The 26,169-nt window shown below is 40.8% G+C and overlaps 1 protein-coding gene across 2 annotated transcripts in view; it reads right to left on the bottom strand.

Annotated features, from left to right (window-relative positions):
• Positions 1 to 25,167, bottom strand: part of LOC141783572 (myocyte-specific enhancer factor 2A-like) — a 52,485-nt gene extending 27,318 nt beyond the window's left edge. Inside the window, exons 1-3 of one of the 2 annotated variants that reach the window (XM_074660956.1) lie at positions 25,027 to 25,167; positions 16,335 to 16,442; positions 3,705 to 3,885 (exon numbers count right to left, since the gene is read on the bottom strand). In XM_074660956.1, the coding sequence (XP_074517057.1) occupies positions 3,705 to 3,758 (54 nt within the window). In that variant the 5' untranslated portion in view covers positions 3,759 to 3,885; positions 16,335 to 16,442; positions 25,027 to 25,167. The remainder of the gene's footprint in view (positions 1 to 3,704; positions 3,886 to 16,334; positions 16,443 to 25,026) is intronic. The other variant, XM_074660962.1, reaches the window with a different exon arrangement.
• Between the last annotated feature and the right edge of the window lie 1,002 nt (positions 25,168 to 26,169).

Genomic DNA, 26,169 nt, shown 5'->3' with positions numbered 1-26,169 from the left:
TCTAGAAGCTGCTTTCACACCTTCTCACACCTCCAAGATTTCCAGCAATGCAGTGTATCAGGTGTATTGGTCCTCGTCTGCCTGATTACATTTCTACATATTCACAGCTCTGCAGCTCAAACACTTCTGCTGTTGGCTGCAGAGCAGTTTCACTGGAGAGGTGAGTAGTTCAGGTACTTGCTCAAAGGCACTGTATCCGCAGCTGTTGAGAAAGTAACAAGTCTTGCTTCTACAATATCACCAACATGAAATATAAATACTAATAGCGACCACAATTGCCCATGAAAACAGTCAGATTCTACAAAACTTTAGTATGAGACATGAAGGCGGAGCACAGTAATTTGCCTTCTAAGCATATTTCTACTCTGATTGATGAAGCATTTTTTTTTCCAGTTTCAGTCTCTCCAAAGGTTTGAGTTTCAATTCACTAAGGGTAAATTATCCTGAACATGACTTGGAAGAGGAGGAATCTCCTAATCAGATATTTAATCCACACAGAACAAAACACCCACACCTCTCCCATACTCTCGAACTCATCTTGCTCTTACATGCTCCTGAAATGAAGAAACAAATTCCTCTATACCACGGCATCTTACATCTTATTACTTTCCACAGCACCTCCTCACCATCACTGGGAATTCACTGGTCACATAAATGCCCCCTCAATCTGCTGTAACGTCTGAGCGCTGACCTCCTTGGAAGAAATATGCTTCCACCAAAGTGGGCCTCACTGGAAGTCAGACAACCAATATATTCAGAGCGGAAACTGTTCAGTTGCTGGGTTTAATGTGTGGAACCTCTGGTGTTATATTATGTGCTGTCATGTATGGTTGTTGATGTTCTTTTGATATTCTTTTATGCTCTTTGTGCAAAGCAATATTCCCCGAGGGGCAATAAAGGTTTAATTCATTCATTACAGCCGCTCTCCACCTCCAACTTGGAGGCTTTTACCCAAGGAACTGGAGTACCATTATATGCATGATAGCACTGTGGCTTTTTATATTTTATAGCACGGGAAGCCACATGGAGAAAGACACGTGCTGTTGACAAGTGATTTACTCTCCTATTTGTTCATAAAAAGTATATTTTCTGAAACCATTTTCCCAATGGGGGTGATATAATGTCACATGTTGTCTCCAGTCTAGTTTAACTTGTTTTCGAAATGTCTGAGGAGCAGAGTGTCCTCCGCCAAGATGTTGGAGCTCCTGCGACATCACATGTTCCATCTAGGGAGCAAAGACTGCATCAGATGGCCAACCAAGTTCATGTTCAACCAAGCTGAACATTTGCACTAACGCCAGAAGCATTTGGAACAGTAGCAGACACTGAATAAATGCTGCATCACATTACAGTAACTAGATTAGATGATAGTGGTGAAATGGACGCCACAGTTCTCACTATGATTCCAACGGCAGTTACCGATAAAGTTGTTTTGTTTTTTGTTACCTCTTAAATGATGTTTGAAATTATGTTCATTATTTCTTGAGCATGACATTCAAATAGCTTTCTAGGAGAAGAGATAAAGAACTACCTTGTTCCTCTTTTAGAATATATGTATGACTGCTGATAGCGGGTGAATCGCTGGTGCATCTTTCTCCTTGTCATTATTATCTATTCTGCATAATGTGTGTAATAGTGTGATAACCTTAAAAAGAGGAAAACCAGCTCAACAAACTTGATGCACTTGAAAGATAAAACAAGAAAACAAGCCAACTTCCCAAAATAGAGTACAAGAAGCTAAATATACAGCGATGCACACCCGACAGCTAAGGCAGTGTCTATCTAAAAAGGCTCTGGCCAAGACAACCAAACATCAAATATAAACATCATCCCAGATATTTATTTTCCAGCCACATCCCTATTTCCAGAGCCTGCGCCTTCCTCCCAGACAGGCTGGTATTTGTTGTGCTGTTGGGGGTGATATATATAGAGGAGACAGACAGAGAGGGATTCCAGTGGGTAGCAGTGTGGCTGCGCAAGGAGACGGCGAGGAGAGAAGGCCACTGTGTGTCCCTAACACTGACCCACCCTGCTAATGACAGGGTGCCGTCCGGACCCGGCTAACCCCAAATTACTGCTCTCGCCACCAGCTGTGACCACTGCACTCTCAAAAGTAAAAGGGCTTCGAGGGATCTTTAGGAGCTTTTTAGATTAAAACCAAAGGGGATCCACAGAAGGCTCCCTGAGGGATCCCTTCGTAAAGTGTTCATGAACCGGTCAATACTTGCACATCCATATCATATTTGGTCTTTTTCCGGGAAACTCTGTAGGGCTACTTTTAAAATGTCAACTCTGCTTGATGCTCCTTTCGGATCTTTAAACGCAGTGATATCCGTAGTTGTGAGAGTGGGATCTTAGCAGGATTCAGGGCCACACAACAACACATACCAGGAAAGCTAACCCCAGCTACCTCTAGATGTTGTTTACCACAGCAGAAATATACAGTGTGTTTTTGTATGGATGTATGTAGTGATACTGAGGGAATGAGCAACAAAGTAGTGTCAGGGAGAAGGAGCTTATAGAGTACAGAAGCTTATGTGCACAGGACATGTTTTACCCAAAGGTTTTTTGTGCTGAAAACAAACAAGGCATTATTCTTCTACTTCTTTACGGGTTATAGCACTCTTTAAATGTGAGAGCAGATCGCTGACAGCACCTTTAACAATCAAATGGGTATAACAGGGCAACAATACTGCTCGGGTTATGTTGCCGTACTGTAAAGCTTGGTTTATGCCCCCCCGTAGAAGCCAGCACGAGGTGCGCATGCTAGAAAATTACGTCAACATGGCTTTCGTGTGGTGTGTGAAGGCTCCGCAAGTTGTCGCGGTGGTTTGTCGTACACCTCTGAATTTTTATAACTGCGCGCCAAATGCACGCGCTGCGCTTTTCATTTCAATATGGATGCCTTCAAGGGAAAACTGGCCAAGCTGGTTGGCCTGTACAGACATCTCTACAACTGTTCCCTGAGAGACCACAGGGACAGTCACATGTCGTTAAATACTTGGAAAGAAATAGGAAACACACTGAGGAAAGAAGAGGCTTTTTTTGCTGCAGGCTGTGAAATAATATAAGAGATCGTTTTGTAAAAACTAATAAAAAGGTCTCATGGAAAGAGTGGCGACCCGAGGGGAAGCACCGAGAGACAGAAAGTCATTTTGACTTGGAGGTAAGCGACAGTAATAATTACAGTATACAAATGAAATGTTTGGCGGTACGTACGTTGGTGTTTAGTGTTTACTACTGTTGCCAGGCAGCTTTCTTTCCTTTCCGGGCGCCACTCGTTGACTTATTGATTATCCACAGACTATTTGGTTTGTACGCCTCCTGGCGTTTCGGAGCATATTGCAACGAACAACGCGCTGAGCATAAACGCCTCTGTGCATGCTCGTAGCTCACACAACATCTACGGAGGCCCGCGCCACGGTGTCTTGTGTGAGTATAAACAAAGCTTAAGGGGCTTTGAATAAGTATACAACTAAAGGCATTTACACACCGGGGGGCGTGATGAATAAACAACACGAAAATGCAAAATACTCGCCTGCATCAAAACTAGGCAAGTAGAGGCCAAAGCTATTTTAGTTTCCTTTTAGCGAAATGCTCTGAGTGAATTTATGACTCATGACAAAAACAACAGATTAATTGCACAAAAAAAACGCCTCCGCTGTGTAAAATGAGATGACAGAACAGAAGAAGAAAACACTGACCTGTCGGTTCCTCTCATCTACGATCCGGGTGATCTGGATCTTCCTCCTCCCCATTGCTAGACCAACTTCCTCTAACAGCCGAAGAAGAATATCAGTGGTCCCCAGGTAGTTCAACAGACAATCCTTAACACATAGTTCCACTGTCAGCTCTGTTACTCCAGTATCAGTTTGGCATGGCTTGCTGAAAAAGAGCGAGATAGAGACAGGGTCAAAAAACAGTGGTATATTCAGCAAATGCAGTGAAATTCTTGCACAAATCATAAAGTGAATCATCACAAGAGCATCACTTAACAAAAGGTTATATATCCCTTGCAACAAGACAGAAGTCAGTACATGGGCAGAACATTTTTGCGCTCTGGGATGGACTTAACAACAGATACTGTCCTTATGAACAAAGTACCTCTATACATTTTACTATGGGCTGTTTGCTGGAGACATTTTTTCAATCACAATTTCAAATGATTCTGTACAAACATGCAACCGACTAGAACACTGTTTTCTATCAGCTAGGCTAGACCTGATGGATCATTCTTGCAATGAGTCTTCAGACTTTCTTCACTTTTGTAGGATGAACCAGCTGCTTCTTTTCACCTGACAGCACAGAGCCTCACCAGGAGGGTATAAAGTGCATCGAGGTTCACTGACCAACCAGCAGGACTTGGAAAATACAGTAACAAGGACTTGATCTCTAACAGATTTCCCACCCACAAACGCACAGACAAGCCAAAGACAACGAACCAGCATTTCTGCCACAGCAGAGTGCTATCCCCTTTAATTCTTCAGTCTCTTCCAAAGTCCTTTTGGCCTCAGAAGTCTTTTGCTTTGCTTTAATCTGAGACCATTAGATTTAAATTAAACACATCAAGAAGGACTCAGAAGCACACGAACAGAGAAAGACCACAAGCGTTAAATCTAGTACTTCATAACACACCTGGTCTAGCTGGCTCCAAACTCTCCTCCGAAGCAACACTCCTTCACGTGCATCAACATGAATATTCAGCCCCGCAGTCTTTCTTGAGTGAACTCTACTCTGCTCTCCTCCTCTCTCTCCTCCTGCAGGAGTGCCCACCTGCCCTGCTGTGTCCCTCCTCTCCTCAGCCTCGGCGTTTCTGAGCCCTGCCTCCCCCCCAGAGCTCCTTAGCTCTTTCCTAATCTCATCTGATCTGGGAGGAGGCAGAGAGTGAGGCGAAGCCAGGCTTTATCCTAACCCTCTCTGGATTACTGCAGCATGTGGATCCCAGAGCATGAGCCACCAAAACCCCCCACTGCAGACCCAGTTCACAGGGCTGGGAGATGGGAGAAATACATTTGTCATGCGCCGGTGCAAATTTATTGGTGATTATTTGCAGATTTAAATGACCTCTATATTTGATAAAACATAATAGAATGGAGTGCCAGTCACTCAAACGCTCCAGATAAATGAAGAATAAATAAAATGAAATAGAAAATCCCATGTTGATTTGGAATGCATTTAAAACATAGTTGTTTTATGGTATTGTGGTCCCTTTGAGTGATTGTTTAAAAGCTTCCTAGTCGCCCTTAAATTCCATATTTTTTTTGCCCTTGAACATTTAAGAGCTAAGTTGTATATAATGGCAATTGGTTTGCAAGAGACTGCACGCTATCCTCCAACCCTTCCAGTTCACCACCAGCCCAGATCCCAGCTGACCCGGCCAAGTCAGTTCAGGGCACGCACTGAAACGGACAAAGACTCCTTGCATATTTGGGATTTAAAGGTCACAAGGATTTATCTGTTTTACAATCTGGATGATTTGATGGCAAGACACAAATATTTTGAAAAGAGAAAAAAAATAATCCGTTGCACCACTCTCCTGTGCTGCTATTTCCATGAAAAAAGAGTCATTTCTTTCAGCATGTGTCCTTAAGTGTCAGTTTAAGTGCTATGTTATATTGCTTAGATTGCTCAGCTAAATCCTTGTAGCACTCTGTAGTGCTCTCTAGGAAAATCCTTGAAAAGCAGAAGGTGTTTTCTAGCACTTGTGTAAGATACTGATAGTGCTGTAATAATTGAGTTATTGTGTTGATAATAATGTGTTGCTCTGCAAGACATAATGAACCGGCTTTACCAATAATCGATTTGATTTTTAATCACAATAATCAAACTGAGTCAAAACTACTCTCATCTGCCAGGATTGAAAGCTGAAACTGGGACTGACACGATACAACTGTTAATGCTATCAATGCCAGTATGAAATATTATGACTACTACTGCTGATGCCACTATAAAGACAGAATGAGCAAGCTTTGTCGGTTGCGGTTTGTAAACTCAATATTCAAAGTTGCCCCCTCCTTCGCAGCTCAACAAGGGTTAGGGTGCTTGCCGGCAGGTGAAAACCAACTCCGTATTCACACACGTTTTGGAACGAGCTTTTCATAACTCCTTCTTGGAAGCGTGCTTACGATCTGGCACCTGATCGCTACGTTCTTTTAGAGTTAGACGCCCAGGAACGTCCCAAACACAGCAAAATAAGAAAATATAGGCAGAGGGCTGCAGGTCTAGATACAGATACCGCCACACACTTCTAGTGGGGTCATAAGTGATTGATTGAGAGGGATTATTTTGTATGAGTCTATATATTTTTTTTTCAGGAAAAACCTACTAATTCTGCATTTAAATTAGTTTAGTTGGTTTTTTATTCAGTATAGATGATATTAAACCTTTAGATGTGAAGATATTCCAGTTTGACAACACTAACAATAGATATCTAGTGTCCTCATGCTGTCCTGTGACTGCTTTATTATTTGTAATGTTGGTGAGAAATGGGAGCTTGAATACAGAATACATACAATACAAATAAAATACATATATATTTATAGTCAATTTTCTCTCTTTGACAATAAATCTCTGTCTCAGGCTGCAGAGTCTGTGGAGCAACGATGGAGCCTTGTTCTACATTTACATCTCACATCCCAGACAAGTTGTCCTGATCAATGCAGATGTAATATGTTACTATGGCAGAAACTCTATCAGGCTGACGTAAAAATCAATACAACCCACGGGAAGAGCCAACGGGCTACAGCAACCTGCACTCACACAAAACATCTACAAGGCTGAGCAGCTATATATTGTTATTTCATTACATCCAAAAGAAAAGTCACACCTAATCCAATACAATGAGCAACACAGTTTTAAATACATTTTTATGGTAATTCAAGACTGAATCCTGTCAAGTCTCTTTGTAATTTTGAATATAGTTAACCTCTGGCAATTTTCAAGTGTCTTCAGGTGATATATTAAAATGTATATACAGTAGGGCTGTCAAAGTTAACGCAATAATAATTTCTTTAACTCATTAACGCAACCTGCATTTTTTATGTTGTAGCGGGCTCAGTTTTAAAGCTATAGTGAAGATACTGGCATCCTACAAAACTACAATACCTAAGGAATACATTAGTACCAACCATGGAGGCTAAATAACGCTCCAAATGTACGCTAAATTTTGGCGAGGAAAAACTGGCATTGCCAATTTCACAGGGGTCCCTTGACCTCTGACCTCAAGATATGTGAATGTAAATTACATATGTCCCCTTTACAGACATGCCCACTTTATTACAATCACATGCAGTTTGGGGCAAGTAACAGTCAAGTCAGCACACTGACACACTGACAGCTGTTGTTGCCTGTTGGGCTTGAGTTTGCCATGTTATGATTTGAGCATATTTGTTATGCTAAATGCAGCACCTGTGAGGGTTTCTGGACAATATTTGTCATTGTTTTGTGTTGTTAATTGATTTCCAATAATAAATATATACATACATTAACATAAAGCAAGCATATTTGCCCACTCCCATGTTGATAAGTGTATTAAATATTTGACAAATCCCCCTTTAAGGTACATTTTGAATTGATAAAAAATGTGCGATTAAATATTTTAATGGATTGGTTATACAATTTCACACTGCACTAAAAAGCCTGAAACACATCCTACATATGAGTCACACACTATATGAATGATTTTCCTTTGATCATACTTGGTAGTATGATTTTTGTAGATTGTAAAATAAAATGGTATTCACACATTATTATTCATTTTCTGGATATTTAGCATTTTAGAAAATAATTTCTATATTTATTTGATTCATTTCCTGAAAAATTATCAGACATTAATGAAACAGTTCTTTCTAATCTATACTCTGACCTTCTCAGCGCCTCTCTTTAAGTTGAAAATATACCCCCCGCCTCTCTGGATGTATCCTTAACAAGAAGTGCTAAGCCCCCCGAGCAAACCTCAATGCCAAACGCTCTTCTCTTTATCTCACCCATGAAATCCAATTCCTGTGGATCTTTGGAAGCGTGACCATGCTTTGTGAGGGTGTGAAACACACTTTTCCAAGGTTGAATTGCAAAGGATTTCATATCTGTTATGCCTATACAATAGCAGAATGTCGCTTATTGTTGTTTTGGGGAATGGAGCTGGCATTCTTCTACACGTAAAGTATACTGAATGTTGTATATGACTGCATGATGAGCAGGAAATAAACATGTTTTCTTCTCTGTTTGATAAAAACAGCATTCCTGATGGCTAATATACAGTAGCTGTCAATAAATTCACTAATGCTTTGCCTCCACTCCACTGCATCCCATAGTTATGGCAGGCTTTAAAGGTGCAATGTGTATGTGCATGTGGCCAGAACTTTCTGGCCACATGCTCCAAAGAAATATGGGTCAGCATTTCACCTCTACTACTGGGCCCATACAATCTAAATTTACAGTCATTGGTTATGAAAAAAAAAGCCAACTACTAACTAACAGCAGGGTAAGAATAGGCAAAATTCAACCAAACTGCTGAAACTCTGAGAGCCTGTCAAAATAACACTGCTATCTTATAATATTCACATGTGGCGTCGGCCTACAGGATATTGTTGGTGAAGTGGTCTCCTGGTGGCGGCTATAACAAAACGAAAATCCGAGTTGTTTTTTCGTTTCTGCCACGTTGGATTTAATCCAATAAACAAACTATCAAAATGTGCAGGTACCCTGCAGCGAGAGTGGTATCAATCTTCTCATCAAACTCTCGGCAAGAAAGCGTATTTCCAATTTTTTTAACTATTACTTTAAAAGAATTCCTAGATTTTAATATCATGACTAGAGACTAATTGATATATTGATAATAAAATTGACAACTGACTGATATGTATATTGTTAATCTACAGGGTTCCTTAGTAATCGCCATTAATATGCAAGGCAACTAACTCAATACTACTCCAAAATCCTCAGTTGGTGACAGTAGAAGACCTTGACTGACCTGTGCAGTTCTTAAGAAATATGAAGTGAACACAGTGGGAGTGGGGCAGCACAGTGGAGCAGTGGCGGTGCAGTTTAGTACTGTCGACAGGAAGAATGTTCTGGGATTGAAGCAGAGCCAGCTGGGGCCTTTCTGTGTGGGGTTTACAGGGTCTCCCTGTGCGGGTTTTTTCCGGTTGCTCCGGTTTCCTCCCCTTTGAGACTTGGAAACGTTCAAATGCAGGGCATCGGACTTAAATTCACCACATGGCCAAGCAATAGAAGAATATTCATTACTACAGGATTATGACAGCAGGACTGGATATAGCTAAAACACAGAGGAAACTCCTCCACACTGCCAACTTCCTGTTAGCCCTGACAGCTACAGCACTTCCTGTTTCATGACCTGTCCGTCTGACAATGAAAGAGGGAGAATAAGTTGAATTCCCCATCCAACCACCTCCTCCCACTATGAAAATGTTTCTCAATAAGTTGGGCATAAATGTATTATCTAAACTGACTTACGCAAACTGCAAAAGCAAAATAAGCTTTACACAACACAAACAAGCAACCAATAGAAAATAAATCAAAGGTTATTTGATTTAAACTAGTTGCATTTCAAAGTTCAACATTTTGGGAAATGTGCTTATTTGCTTTCTTGTTGAGAGTTAGATGACAAGATCAATACCACTTTCATATCTGTTTGTTACATGTGAAGCTACAGCCAAGAGACAGTTACCTTCGCGTCACATAAAGACTGGAAGCAGGGGGAAATAGCTAGCCAGACAGCTAGCCTGGCTCTTTCCAAAGGTTAAAAAATATTCACCAAAATGCTGCGTAATGCCACAATTTTTTTAAATCTCCTAGTTTTTGGAGAGAGCCAGGATAGCTGTTTCCCCCTTCTTCAAGCTTTTATGCTAAGCTAAGCTTCCCAGCTGCTGGCTCCAGCTTCATATTTACCGTACAGATCTTCTCATTGAGCTCTCTGCGAAGAAGCGTTTTTCTCAAATTGTCAAATGATTCCTTTAAACTAAACCAACTCTCCAGGAACACAGACGACAGAGATGATACAAACACTTCAGCAACTCATACTCAGTTCGTTTTGACCTCTTATCTGCCTCCTTTCTCTACTGACAACAATGAGGGCAAACCATGCTGCATTTATGTGGTAGGCCTAAAGGGAAAATTGACGTTTTTGGACGGAAGTTTCCTGTCGACATGGGTAACGCTCCTAATTGGCTTTTCAACACTTTAACACATACTGAGGGTTTTCACTTCTTTCACTAAGTGTTGCCTTTAAAACTCAGGCAATTGTTCTTCAGATAATGGTTTGGAAACTGTTCCATCTATCCCCCATGTGTGTTTGCATATGTGTGTAGTGTACACACACACAGTACCATGCATTTCATCTTTTAGCATCCAGTGTGCAAGAGAACTTCATGGCAGGGCCCCTCTAACACTGGCCCGTTGACCCCAATAAGCCCCACTAAACGGGGTCAACAATGTGTAAAGTGTAAAAATAGCAAATTCTCACAAAAACATAATGAGTATTAATTAAGAGACAGCCCCTCCTCCTTCTCATGTAAAGAATAAACAGAGTCAGAGCAGCTGAAGGTTAATCATGCTGGGTCTTAACAGCACTAGGTTGTTTACGGTACAAAGCAGCACAGAGTAATTGGCAACCCTTTCATCCCTCCTCCTCATTAAAGACCATGGGTTCATCTCTAATTGTGTTGACCCCACCATGACCTCTGCTCCACTCGTTCCAACGGTGAATCAATGAGGCATCAAGCTGATGCTACCCAGCATGCACCACTAGGTAACTCCCCAATCTTCTGCTACCAGCAGAATAAAGTAACCACTAGGGATGTACCGATACCAATATTGGATCGGGTATCGTGACAATAGAGCCGATCTATTCAATTTAATTCTATGTTTATATACTATACTGTATAAGATTTTTTACCAAGTTGCTGGTGTACGATTTATTATTTTTATGATAAATCATGTATGATCATCTATGTATTTATTGGTCAAATTTTGTTTTATAAAGTTAGAGAGCAATGTTTAAGTCGCTTTACACATAAAAAGAATGATCCTAGTCACTTCCACACAGTGAGACATACAGCTTGTTAATTAAACACTGATATTGGATCTGTATGGTATCGGACGATACCCAAAACCCAGGTATCGCTACCGGTATCAGGACTGAATAAGTTGGATCGGTGCATCCCTAGTAACCACTGCCTTCGATATGTGCAAGACTGAACATCATTTTGGTTCGGTAAATTGTAGAGCTGGGCCTGGAAACAGCCATGGTGAGATTCAAGGCCATTTGCTGGAAGATGAAAGAGTTTCTCACTGTTTGCAGAAGTGTTAAGGAGTGATGACACAGATTACATTCGTTATTCACGTCTTTACCTTCCCTGCAGCTTTGCTCATCTCCTTGCTCTCCTATACTAGACTTTTTGCTCTATCTTATCGTTCTTCCTCTAGCATCTTATTAGCATCGTATCCATCAGCACGGAGAGAGAGAGGGTCTCTTGCTCGAGGCATAACTAGGCGGACTGATAGAAGATTTTTCTCCCCCGCTAGCCCGGACATTCTTTGAAGTTCCCATAAGTGGAGTTTTTACAAAAGTTCTTAGGGGAACTTACACATGATAAACAGGCAGGCTATGTGGTGGACCTGCTCCCTGAGGGAGGTGGAGTGAGATCAGGCTTGTTTACTGTCTCAAGTGTTTAACACTTCCCTGTTCAGAGTAGCACTCAATGTGCCGGGACCCTCCCCACATGCACAGTTGTGAATATGAGTTTTCTTTGATGTAAAGAAAGCGAATGACAATTTATGTAAAAACATAATGGAGTTGCAGCTATTTAAAAGAACCAGCGATGAAATTAGCATTTTCTTATGCAAATGATGCTCTGGCACAATACACAATCTTTGCATAAGCGCAAGTTAATACACACGTCACAACCAGCAACAAACGGCAGCTGCAAATGAGTCTCCTTGTAACTCTGCCCAATGACAAAACCTGAGATTCAGTGAAGTCAGTCTTAAAATGTTCCATTTCACCCTTTTCTATGGCTGTATTATGTCTTTTATAGCACGACAGGAGCAAGGAAACCATGTGCTGCTTCTGTCTGCTGCCAGACACGGCAGGAGCATGGACTGTGATTAATTCATCACCCACAGTCGGACAGGCTAGCCTCTGGTATCATGCAGCCCGAGTATCGACGCTGGCCTCTGCTGCTTTGCAGGTCACTGAGCTAATGAGTTTTTGCCTGAAATGTAATAATTAAACTCATCTCCCTCCACCAGCAACCCAGCCATTTAATGCCGGGCTGAAGGCCAGGGAGATTAGATGGCTTAAAGTGTCATTTGCCAACCATACCACCCGACTCCCCCGGTCAGTTAGCAAAGATGCTGTGTTACATGTGTCAAGTATGAGTCAGGATAAGGAGATAAGAGTGTAGAGAAGGCTCTGTGAGTGCGTGTGTATACATATATGTCAAGGCATGATGTCAAGACAATACAAACTGTGTTCTTACAACAAAAAAACATGCTTATAAATTAGTGAATTTCACACTTAACAAGCCCATAGCTTCAGGGCTGCATTCACTGACACCCTATTCTCCAACGTGTTACTCACAATCTCCCAGCCTTGTAAAAACTCCAAGACAGCAGTCTACTCGTTTAATTACTGGCCCGCTGTGATGTCATTTCATTATTGTGTTGCTTTTATGACAGTGGCAGTGGGATAAGATTTTCCTGTCTCAACACAGAGACACTGATGTCATGCCTGCAACACAGATGGAAACACAAGCTGCCCTGTAAAATATGGCTATGCTTCTATACTCTCTGTTCCTTTCATAAAAACACTAATTGGTCTTCAGCTGAACTTTCAATACTGAGACAATATGTCCATTTTTTGCTCTCTGCCTTTGTCATGTTTCCCTGAAAAGTGATCTCGGACTGAGGTGACGTGACACTGTCCTGGTTAAATGTCTCGTTTCCAAACTCTAATCATGAAGCATGTAACAGTATAATATTTATAACATGCTAAAGAGGCCGCAGCTCGGCTGGGCCAATAAAAATCCAACCACAACTGCTCCCAAACAATTCCATGTCAAAGACCCCCAAACACACTCACATATAGGAACTCTACTTTGACTGGAATGCCGGGTTTCAAGCCCATTTAGCATTTGCCTTCAAGTATTCCTGACCAAGACACTGATACCTACCAGCCTCACAGACTCTCAGAATAAACTGCATATTTCCTTCCAGAAATCAGTAAAGAAATGGATGTGAATATTATTCCAGGAATTAAAATCTCTGACCAGAACTTAAAGTAAAGCACTCCCCAATCATACAGTACAGTCAAAACAACACATACACAGTATACTGTATATATATATACTGTAGATCTTCTCTCCTGCTCACTGCAGACGAGTTTGCAGAGCCACATAGCTTCATCTCTGAGAAGTATATCTAGCCTTTGATCTAATAAATTATATTATAATGAATTCTTTAACATTTCTGTTTGTTCCTGCTCTCATTGAAATTCTGTGCTTTCAGCAAAGTTATATCATCCTTTTAATGTTGTGAAGCGATGGTAAGTAGATCTGAGGCCTCTATCCTGAGGGTCCTTCAGGCAATCTCCTATCCCCCACCCCTAACACTCCCTTACACACACACTCCAACACAACCATCTCTCTCTGAGATTACTGGGTAAACAGTGGACTCTTTTTCAAGTTGGGAAATGAAAAGGACAAGTAGAGTTCAGTTGGATCATACAAGTCTTTCCACATGTATTCATCCTGTATCAATCCCACATCCGTGGTGTATACCGAAGTATCAAAAAACTGCTCCTTGCATGTGATTTCAGCAGCTGGTAGTACAGCTCGTCCATCCTGCACACTGACTATTCTGGGGAGGAATTATGAAGCTGTGTGCATTTACTCACAGTTATTTCTCTTTCACCGAATTGCTGGCATAAGCAGAGATATTACATCTGGGATCAGCTGGGTCACCTGGGATTAGGGTGTATAATTGCTGAAAGCCATGTGTGAGATCACACAGGGTGCCTCTGTGGGAAATTCAGCCTGAACAGCCGGGCTACAGCAAGGCAAGCTGACTTCAATTTGTAGTCACCACATCAGCAGAATGTTTCCTCTTATTGTTACTGACATGATATGAATTCTTACTGACCTAAATTCACGAAACCAATACTCATATTTTCAATAAACAAATAATCTGAGTCCCATATGCGTCAATTGAAAAGAGCTACAATCAATCAGCCAACAAATATCCTGCACATATCACTCAGAATTGTTTTTCTCTAAAAGACAACAAAAGTCTTAAAATATCACTACCAGTAAACTAGAGGAATGTGAAGCTGTATAAAATATCAATATAATGTCAAAACTATGCAAAATAAGCCAAAAACTGGATTTAACCAGAATTGTCTTTTAGCTTATGTATTTGAGTATATTTGAGGGGTCCTGCACCCTGGTCTTAACCTGACCCGCCAGATTTGTTACACAGAACCATCTGAGAAGCCGTCATTGGAAACTGTTTGGAAATGTGCAGGCTCTTTCAAAAAACACTTGTCAGGTAATTGGATGAACAATCTGTCAATCAAACTCTTGCCGAAGCCAGTCGGGAGAAGAGCAAAAACATCTTTTCCATGGAGAAAAGCCTTCAGTGCCGTTCATTGCTCTTCTTTCAATGAAGAAATACGCTCCAGTTCTGATATAACTTCTGATATTGCAGCTACGTTAACCTCTTCAGGAGCTGCCACTGTTTTTTAGTACCAACAGTCACCTCGACGGGTCACCACACACACCGAAACCACGCATGTAGCTGCCAGCAGCTCCTCATAGGACGCTGATTGGTCCGTACTCTGGCTTGCCGGACACAAACACATTACTTGAAGCCCGACAAGATGGGTTCTCACATGATCTCTTATAATCGCGAGAATCCAGCTGTCGTGCAAGGTAACCCTGGTCTTGGGAAGGTCGCAGTAAATCTAAAAGTAGGTTAACTTGGACGATTTTGAAAAAACATCCACTTACAATTATTTTGACTGATATTGCGTTGTGTTGTGATTTGCAATATTGGAAGGGAATGATCATTACTTTTGCGGGGATGTGTACCAAACAAAGATGTTTTCTTAAATCTGTAGAATATGATGTGTAGGCCAGGACATCTCTGCAGTATGACAATATTTAATTCAAAATGGTATTTTGACACACATTTCACCTTTAACAAATATTGCAATTTCAATAAAATTTCCTTAACTAAAAGTGAGATTGGTTAAAAGGACATATTAATTTTCATAATCATTTTTCATTTTTGTTCTCATAGTCAAAGGCGCTCTAAGTTTACCACAGTTAAAATAATCTAACAGAGTCTGTGGAAGTTGCTGTTATAACCTAGTCCTCAACTTGGCAATGAGTGAGAGCGTCTCCATGTACAGCCAGCATTAATGAAGCGTTGGCACCATTAAGGACAGCGTCAGGACTCCGAGCAGACCCAAACCGCCTTCTGGTCTGGACCCTGTCTCTGCAAATCAACACTGAGTTTAATTAAGCCAAGCCACGCTGCCATTGACCCAATGTTACTGTTGAACTTGGCAGGGCAGAGGGGAAACCTATTTACCGTGAGCAACAAAGGCAGTTTTATACGACTGCAGGAAAGCCGATTGCAAGGCTAATATTTGGAAATTGTTTTATTTGATTTCTGTATTTATTGAGTGTAATTTCTGAGCTCCTCTGCGGCATTTTTAGCATCAAACGTGCGGGTGTGTGGCCCAGCGGTCGGACATCAGGCAGCCAGAGGTTTGGCTGGTTTGGAAGGACCAGCTCAGGCCTGATTACTGGGGCGTCCCCACAGGAAGAGTTCTCAAGTCCAATAGATTAGGAGCTCTTCCAGAAACCACAGCGAGACGAGAGGACCAAAAGCCTTCACTAGAAGGCATTGCTCAACACAGTAAACATGATGGCAATTTGACTTCCCTATAAAGATACACATAAAACACATTTTATATTTCCCCTGACCCCCCAACACTGTCTGCAAGCAATTTGAATCAGGAAACCCAGAGTTACATAATGCCGTTCTGAACATTTCAGTAAATATACTGTGCTGGGCTCACTGTAGCATAATTATTTCAATTAACTGAAATTGTGGTTTTATAACATTAAAACCCAAATAGTTGTGATTATTAGTCATAGCCCAAGCATAGAGAAAAGAAGTTTATCCAGAAAAAAAGGACAAATCAATAAAACTGTGTTGGCGCTGGATGAAAGACACATGGGTAAGATTTTGTATGAACTGTTTAAGAAAAGAATGAGTGAATTCATAAAGGGGTCATCAGATATTACCTGAAAATGTTCGGTATGTGCCCTGGAAGGAGGAGGAACTCCTCTTCAACCTCAAACTCGAAGGACAGATATACAGGAGACGATATTACAGACAGCAGCTCTGAGATTCTGAAAGAAAAAAGAAAGAAACTTTTATTTTCAATAGGGCTGTCAAAGTTAAGGCAGTAATAACACGTTAACGCAAATTTGTTTTAATGGCACTAATTTCTTTAACGCAACTTGGTTTTTAGGTTGTAGCAGGCTCAGTTTTAAGTGAAGATACTGGCATCATATGAAACTAGAAAACCTAAGGAATCCATTGGTACCAACCATGTCATAGTAGCGTGTTGATGGAGGCTAGATAACACTCCAAATTTATGCTAAATTTTGGCGAGGATAAACTGTCATTGCCATTTTCAAAGGGGTCCCTTGACCTCTGACCTCAAGATATGTGAATGAAAATGGGTTCTATGGGTACCCACGAGTCTCCCCTTTACAGACATGCCCACTTTATGATAATCACATGCAGTTTTGGGCAAGTCATAGTCAAGTCAGCACACTGACACACTGACAGCCGTTGTTGCCTGTTGGGCTGCAGTTTGCCATGTTATGATTTGAGCATATGTTTTATGCTAAATGCAGTACCTGTGAGGGTTTCTGGAATAATATTTGTCATTGTTTTGTGTTGTTGATTGATTTCCAATAATAAATATATATACATTTGCATAAAGCAGCATATTTGCCCACTCCCATGTTGATAAGTGTATTAAATATTTGACAAATCCCAAAATGTGTGATTCATTTGTGATTAATCGCAATGAACTATTTTGATCAATTGACAGCCCTAATTTATATAAGTAAGTTGCAGGTGGTATTTTAAATCTACGTTGCAGTTGCAACTGCAAGATGTTAGGTTTCGGTTTTAACTGGCAAAGAAGGAAAGTGATGCTGATCTCCTAAAATGAGTCATCATCACCCATAGACACACGGCTGTTTGTGCAAAGACCATCTGCAATGAATGAAACCAGATTTCTGGATGTGATGAAACAATCAGTGAAAATACAATAATCATTTTTTCCAAAACAGATATGACATCTGTATAATCACATCAAATAGAAGAGGGATATTCCATGTGTGTATCATAAAACTTTTAGATTTAAGTGCAGTTGACAGAACTAATATGAGCCTGTGCTGTTCCATAATCACATCAGTCTGGATGTGAGCATCAGCACAGACAGGTAACAAGCACACAACAAGCCTTCACAGCAAAAAAGAGTCATCCTCTCTGCTGTGTGTGATACAGCGTGTCATCGGTTTACCCAGGCATCGCCACAGCTAATCAAAGCGGTTAAGAAATGCATTAGTCCACACAGGAGCAACCTGCATTATCCCGGGCCCGCTAAAGCAGGCCATGTAATTGAGTAGAAAAAAACGAAGTCAGTCAGTCGGTCACGGAGGACTCAAAATAGCCTCTCGGTAAAACACACACACACAGTGCAGCTTCTATTTCTTCAGCGTGTGGTGCAAAAAGAGAAGTCTGTCCTTCAGAAGTGTTGCTATTTCTGTTTACCACAAGGCCCCAAATATTCTATCATTAGGGAAACTAGGAGGGGAAGGAAATACCACTGGGGAACACATGGACTCCACACAGCCACACAAAGGAAGCTAACTGCCAGGAAGCTAACCACTAGGGTGGACAAGACTGTCATGTTACTGGTAACCGCTTTTATTTCCACAATATCCACATGTCCATGTATGCAAAGGTGACACAAAAGTGAAATGTTCTCACTTCTTGTAAGAAATCAAGCTTACTCTCATATCACTAGGGGTGCACCCATCCGACTTTTTCAGTCCCGATACCGATACCGATACCGATACCTGGGCTGTGGGTATCAGCCGATACTGAGTACCGATCCGATACCAGTGTTCAATTAACAAGCTGTATGTCTCACTGTGTGGAAGTGGCTGGGATCATTCTTTTATGTGTAAGGCAACATCAGGCTTGACATAAACATTGCTTTCCTAACTTTGTAAAACAAAATGTGACCAATAAATACATAGATGTACATTTACTTAATTGTTCTTTATTGTTAAAATAATAAATCGTACACCGGTAACTTGCTAAAAAATCTTCGAAATTAACAGGAATTACAATTCACGTGTAAACCTTTTTAATGCAGTAACAAATTACTCAAAACTTAAACAGGAATTAAAATTACAGTATATAATGTATATAGTCTATAAACATAAAATTTAAATATTGTCATCGACATCCGATCCAGCTATTTGTGTAAGTATCGGCCCGATATCCGATCCAGTATCGATGCAGCATAGTATTGCGATAATTTGCAATATTCTATAGATACACGGACGTCAAGTACCTATCTTTAATTTTATATAAACTATTAACCTCTTAACAATCTGACGGCCCACCGGCGGGCCTGGCTGCTCTTCTGTCTTTCAGAGGTGGTAACGGGCTCAGTCATTAAGTGTGAAGACTACTGGTATCATATGAAACTAGAAGTGCACTTGGAGAGCACAGAGCTCCGCCTATGCAGGTTTCATGTACGTCGCTGAAAGTGCTTGAAGATGCAGCAATATTGATGACACCTACATGTTGACTTAAAACAAACAGTTTACATATGATTTTATTTAGAAAGCTTCTTAAGTCATGGTCTTAAAAGTCTATTTTACCTAATCAAAATACATTATCTTTTGTCTAGTATTTATGTGTTTTGCATGATGGAGGGTTGTTAGATATCAAAACTGGCACATTTACCTTCGTTGGATTATTTACTAGCTTTCTTAGTGACAATGCAATTAATGTCTGTTCAAAACCGAGCCATGGCACTTGATGTAAAATGTATGTCTTCGGTAGCTGCCATGTATTTTAACTTTTGCAAAGGCCAATTTAAATACAATACAGACATCAATACAATCTTTAGCACCAGATGTAAAGAAGAAGAGGCATCTATCTGAGACAACCAATCAGCCAAAAGGGACAGATACAGAAATCACTTCAAGAAGAGGATGAATATGAACTAAACTAAACTGACACACTCACAACAAAAGCAACAAAATGGTATGCATCAAATCTACACTCATGCAGCAATCACATAGAGACCAAGTGCATTTGTAAATGGGAGGGGATCCCAGAAATGTTTCCAGCAAGATTACGTTAGGACACAGCAACGTTTTGATTGTCATTCTCTTGATGAAACAATATCAAACATCCAGCCAACCATTGTAGAGTATGATATAACCAGTTTTTGGAGGGTGTGATGTTTCATTTTGGCAGACACGGAATACAAATGTCTATTAATGCATGTTTAAAAAATGTTTCTACTCTGTCATCCACATGCTCACAATCCTGTAAGTTTTAACTGATGCAGAGATGACCAAGGGTTGGGTCCCTTTGTGTCACATCCTTCTGTGAATAGGCTGACCTAAGTATCGAGGGGAAACACTTATCTTAATCCGATTTGCAGTAATCAAAACGTTATGCACACGTACCCGTTATGCACAAGATTGTGCAATGAGCAACAGTTCTCACTGAAATGCACAGTAACATACAGTACATACGGTGATGTACCTTAAAGAAGTTGCCTCCCACAAAGTCCTGATTTGATCACGTGCATGTGTACTGGTCTCATGTAAAGTTAAATGCATTTTCCAACTTCAGAATACAAGGTATTCTGGGTTTTACTCCAGGGTTACTAAATTATCTGAATAGCTATAAAGTTAGCAAGATAAGTTCACTCTCCTTTTAGCTCCATTTTTGGTCTCCAGCGTTGCTTTGAGCTAAATGCTAACGTCAGCATGTTAATATTGACAATGTCAAAGTCACAGACAGGAAGAGCAACTAAAATATCATGCACTGTACCGTTAAGTGAGCATTTTACAGTTGCATATGTAAGCAGCAACATAGTTACATACAGTATGTGCTAACCCCAGCTGTGTTATGGGCTCATTATATGAACCCATTATCCTTAATGCCATTCACACGATAGCTGAACTAAACCAAAGAACGTAGATTGATAAGAAGTGAAAGTCAATTGGTCGTTCCATTGCAACTCAGCGCCCAGCAGCAGAGCTACGCTTCTGCCATTTTGGACTGAAAGCGACTACCAGACGCCAGTAAGACGTCCGCCTACAATGTGCCATACAAACGTAAAACAAAATGATTTCTGCTCTATTGTCATATTTAATGTCTCTACCGAAATGGCTTGCGTTGAGCAGTAAAAAAATTATGCATACTATTATAACTATTTACATACTTACTCACTTATTTATTAAACTTTTTGCCCGGTCGCTTCCCAGAGGAGCATAAAGCGAGCGATCGACATAAATGGAGGTTAGAAAAATCCAGCACACAGATTTTGAGAGCAAACTTTTTCATGTCAAGGAGCTCCAAAATCAATGTACAATAGACAGACCATGTATATATAAGAGGTTATGTCCTGTGCTTTTGCCCTGCGTGTTAGTAAATAGCCTACAACTACATTAATTTCTGTTTATGTCATGCTACTATCTCTACTAGTTACGGTTGTTTGGGAACAGAGACGTTAATACATCCACCACAGTACAGGCTTACAGCATACAGCCCATGGGTGTATTATATGATAATAAAAGTGATGAATTACAGTCAATATATCCATTATTAGAGCTGCATACAGCTAGCAGGAAGCTGGCAGAACCTGATACGTCATATGAGCGTGCAGGGTGGTGCAGTCCCGTGGGTCTGACGCACGTTCATCATGCAGAGGAAAATAAGTCTGGATTCGGCTATTAGTTTATTTCACAACTTTTAGGACATAACGATTTAAATGAGGGTTATTTAAGTGTTCGTACTGGGAAGTTGATTTATCTAAAAAAAATTATCCTCTGATTTACAGACGTCCCTTTATACATCCATGGCCACAGACTGTTGGCGTTTTCAGTCCGAAATGGCGGCAGCGAACTTGTCGAAAAAGCACCAGTTTCCTCTCTTTGCTTCTTTACTCTTTGACTGAACTCTAAAAGAAACATCAACACATTACACTGCACTGCAACAAAATCATCATTTCATTTATTTCTATCTCGGAGAGATGATTGAGGTCAGGCCCTCGTTTACAGTTCAAATGAAAGTATACCTGCTCCAGACTAGACAGTATCCAGGATATCTGCGCCTGATAAGGGACTGGAGATGGGAGACTTCTTTCATCCCATATGCTCCCTGTGGTCTCAGCAGTCTGACAGGGTGACAGTGTAACCATGACCTGATTACCTGTCCCCTGAAGCCTGTAATCACTAAAGCCAGCAGACAGGCGCTGTCAGTCCGCTGACAGGGAGGATAATTGAAGGTGATGCTACATGCTGCAAGCTCTGCTAATGAAATATGAAAACAAAGAGTAGGGACGAGGCAGCGGGGCACCCAAGAGGCCTGAACTCCAGAGCAGGATGTTTTCTACGTCTATTCACTTTACACTGCACATGAGACTTTTTAAAATATTAGTCTATGTGGAGTTCCTTTCTGTGGATTAGACTCCCCTACAAGCCTATACAAGATATTTTTTAGCGACTGTTCTTTTTCCAATCCCATTAAGTCTCAGGTTTTCCCATTACTCATATTCATAAAAAGACAAAGGGGTGTTGTAAAATTAGTTTAGTGATAAAATGCTGATGCACTGCGGATCGTCTCTCCACAGCTACAGTAGAAGCTATTAATATTAAACCTGCATCAGTGACGTCATCCATAACGTTCTGAAGGGACTTTTTATTAGGTTTTTTGGGTGTACTGGTTAACTGTGACAGGCTGAAACACCTGTCATACAACAGCAAACAACGCCCCAAATCAAACATGATTATGATCTTAACAAGTTATTATTGAGAGACCAACCTCTTGTGGGGGAAAAAAAAGTGAATTTTGAATTAAAAAAAGAAGTTGGAGGACATTTCCCAACCTGCTGAACTACCAAACATACTTTTTTCAAAATAAGGTCCCATGGTGGTCCACCGGAAGGGACAAGTAAAAATTGACATCAGGCAAGTGGAAAAAAAACATTAACGTTGAACCCTGCTTGAGGCACAAAGTGTACTTGAACCTCTGCTCACCCACCCATCAGTTGTTCAAGTTCCCGCTCCAAAGCTTATCACTCATCTTAGTGGGTTATCTAGATGAGCTGTCTGCTTTATGAACAAACATTTGTAAAGCAACAAAAGGCACTGACAAAGCCTCCACAGCCGGTCCCTTTTCTTACCAACATTGTTTTTGGTGATAACATTTCCCAGCATCTGCCAAACATCATAGAAAAGGGCCAATTTGGAACAAAAGCAGAGATTTAGGAACGTCCACACAGACGTCAAAAGTCATATTAATGTGTTACTGTGAACAAATTCAAAAGCACTTTAAAATATTTTTCTCCAGTCAGCCATGCTTCGTCATTGTTCCCCATTTTGGAACTGTCATATCACAAATGCAACATTCAATAATTCATATTTTGACAATTATGAAACAAACATCAGCAGTGAACTTCACTTTGTTGAAATGGTGATGAATTTCACTGAATCTAATTTTACAAAGACGTGTTTGATGTTGTTGCTGTAATTCCTACATGACATATTGTTTTTAATTTACCATCAAAGCATTAATACTTTAGCATGAATTTTCTTATTTCTCTAAGAAACCACACTGACATGCAATAATGCAACTTGTTTCCAAACTGAACCATGTACATTAAAGTTTAGAAAACCAGTGCCAACGGGGAGGAGGAGGGGGGACATTAAGGCATACTGTAGATATTTATTCAATGCTGTCTTCAAGCAATACTCGCATGCCCTTATGCACTTTGAAAGCATTATTGGATGCTGTAAATGGTCTTCCTGTCAATACTGGCGACAAAGAGATCCCTTTTTAAAGTCTGTCTGCTGAAGCATCATACTAGCTTCAGTTAAACTTAATGTATTTTTACACAAAACGAAGGCTTTGTTACTTACACTGAAACCGCTTTAGGAAGGCATTTCTCTGTGCACCCAATAACCCTTTCAATGTACACATGGGCATGTAAGTATTGACTTGAAAAATGTAAAGCTATCCTTTAAAACCAGACTACTTTATCCAAATTTTCTCTGACCAAACAACTAGCATTAAAGAGGACCTATTACGCTTTTGTGCTTTTTCCACTTAGTGCTTTTTCCTTTAGTTCGTTTCATAGTTTTTTGTGCATGTAAAAGGTTTGCAAAGATACAAAGTCCACGTCAAAGGGAGTTACTCTCCCACACAGAAACACTGCTCCTGAACTGCCTGAAACGTTTTGCTTGAAGTCCCGCCTTTTCTTCCGTAACGTGGTGATGTCACCAAGTAACGCACCTTGCCTAGCAGCTTGTTTGGCACACCCTTAAACAAAGCTAGTTAGAGTGGAGCTGGAGCGGAGTCCGAAGAGTTTGGTTTGGCTGACCAATCAGAGCAGACTGGGCTTTTTGCGATGGGGGGGTAGGGGCTCAAAAGCTGGGGACACACCAAGCCGACATCAGAGAACTAGCAGCGACAAAGGCCGCCTGTTGAGTCACTTCACTTCGCCTTTGTTTTAGCCGTCAAATTGCACCTGAACACACCGCAGACACTACAGCCAACATACTGACACTCTTTAAATTCACATACTGTACCTGCAGCACTCTGTGTTCGGCTGTGTGACATAAAGGTAAACGTTGGTGGTCCAACAACTAAGACTACTTCATGTATTTATTATACCTCTTTCACACCAATGACCAGGGTCGGACCAGGGTTATCTGACCCATGTTCAACCCTTCTTTTGTGAATTCAAACCAAGCCTGTGGGGTCACTAATGGTAGCCTACTGAAACACTCCTGATGCTTCAGAGGGACTTCCAATAACTTTTACTGGTATTAGCTTTTGATGCTCCCAATAGCAGCAGCCCTACTGGTTACACATCCCTTGTTAGAAACTACTACACAAACAGCACACTTATGTTTTAAACCAGCAGGTTGAACCATCACATTGAGAGAGAGACAGAGAGAGATATCATTGCATGTCCCAGCCTGAGAGACAACCACAACAACACATAATAGATGTAAATCACACTCTGCCTTTTATTTACTCCTCCACTTCATGGGGGTTGTTTTTTTTAGTTTTTTGTTTTTTGTTGTTGTTTTTTACATTTATCCTTTGATATTGCAATATATTGTTTTTTATTTGTTTGTTTGTTTGTTTTATTGACACTTCTTATTGTTTGCTTCCATTTACATGCATGTTCTTTTTAAATATCTATATATTGTAATTTGCTTAATGAATTGTATACATGTATATATATGTTTTTGTTTTTATTTTGTTCTTTTTTTTTTTCTTTCTTTTTTTTTATTATTATTGAATTGACGCTTTGGCAATATTGTTCACCTGACAGTCATGATCAATAAAGCAAATTGAATTGAATTGAATTGACAGGATGTAACGTTAAAAGGAGTAATCCCAAGAAAAGATGGTGTCACCAGCTAACAGCTAAAAACAGCTAACTAACACTGACAGAGTGAATCAAAGTTTAATAAAAGCTCTCCATCTTATCACAACATGTACAGTAACGTAGAGACGAAACTGTTACTGTACGACACAACAATCACAACAAAAAGAAACAAGAATATCTGAACACTATATTAAGAGTCTCCTTCAGCAGAGAAGACACACAATAAACAGACTTTATCACACATAAAGATGACTTACCCCTCTGTACGCTTCTTTACTCTTCTGTAATAGTTGTTTTAAAGTGAAATGCCTCCGTCAGACTCACTATCAGCTCCTCCTCCTCCTCTGTATTTAGGAAACTGACTCAGAGCAGCAGCGTCTGAGCGCTAGTGATGGGAGTTCAGGCTCTTTTTAGTGAGTCAGATCTTTTGACTCAGCTCACCAAGAAGAGTCGGCTCTTTCAGCTCCCAAACGGCTCTTAGTTTTTTTTTTACCACTTCTGCCTTTTTTTACTTCAACCAAATTTAGCTTTAGCTGTTTTGACCTATAATTAGTATGTGTGCAGATATATCACTTAAATTATTAAATATAATGATACTAAACCTTATAATTTCCAGAATACCGTAATTTTACATGCTGCTTCATTTCCGACTGTCACTCATCTTTTCTGCTTTTCGCGCACCGCACTCCTCTCTCTCTTTCTCTCCTCCTCTCCCTCCTGCTCTGTACCATGGATGTATTAAAAGAACTGGATCCAGCGTTGGAGGCGGGGCCCCGGTCATTCCTATGAGAGTTGCTCATTGGCACATGAAGCCTAAATGGCTCGACGTCCGTCTGGAAATGTACCCGGATCTTGGCGGATCTTGAGCAACTGGGACATGCGCAGTAGTGTCCGCTCGGTCACGGGGTCCCAACGTCACGCCGTCGTCACGGCTTGCGCTCCAGCCTCGGTCTGGGTCTCACTCACATGAACGGAGGAAGGGAAATAACTCTGGATTCAGCTATTAGTGCATTTTACAACTTTAAAAACTTTTTTTTTTTAATAAGGTCTATTAGAGTGTTCATACTGGGAAGTTGATTCACCTCAAAATAAATTATCCGCTGAGTTAAAGACGTCTCTTTCCCAATGTAAGTCTATGGGAAAAAGTATTTTTAGGCCCAATGGCATCACGTGATGGACACGGAAGTTGCAGTACCGCCGTTTGGCGACTACGAAAGTCCGGATCGTCGACCGGCGCTCTTCCTGGGGGCTTGCTCTGTACCTGTAGACCGCCAGCGTGCCGCGCCCCCCCCCCCCCGCCCCTCCCTGCTTGATGGTGTGATCCTTGTCTGTTCATTACCTGATTGGTTGCACGGATGTCATTAACACAACATTCAGTCACAGTTAGTGCATGGAGTGCC

This window comes from Sebastes fasciatus, chromosome 2 (assembly GCF_043250625.1).
Source record: "Sebastes fasciatus isolate fSebFas1 chromosome 2, fSebFas1.pri, whole genome shotgun sequence".
NCBI lineage: Eukaryota > Metazoa > Chordata > Actinopteri > Perciformes > Sebastidae > Sebastes > Sebastes fasciatus.
Note: the sequence above shows the minus strand (reverse complement) of the source record. Positions and strands in the feature narration are given on the sequence as shown.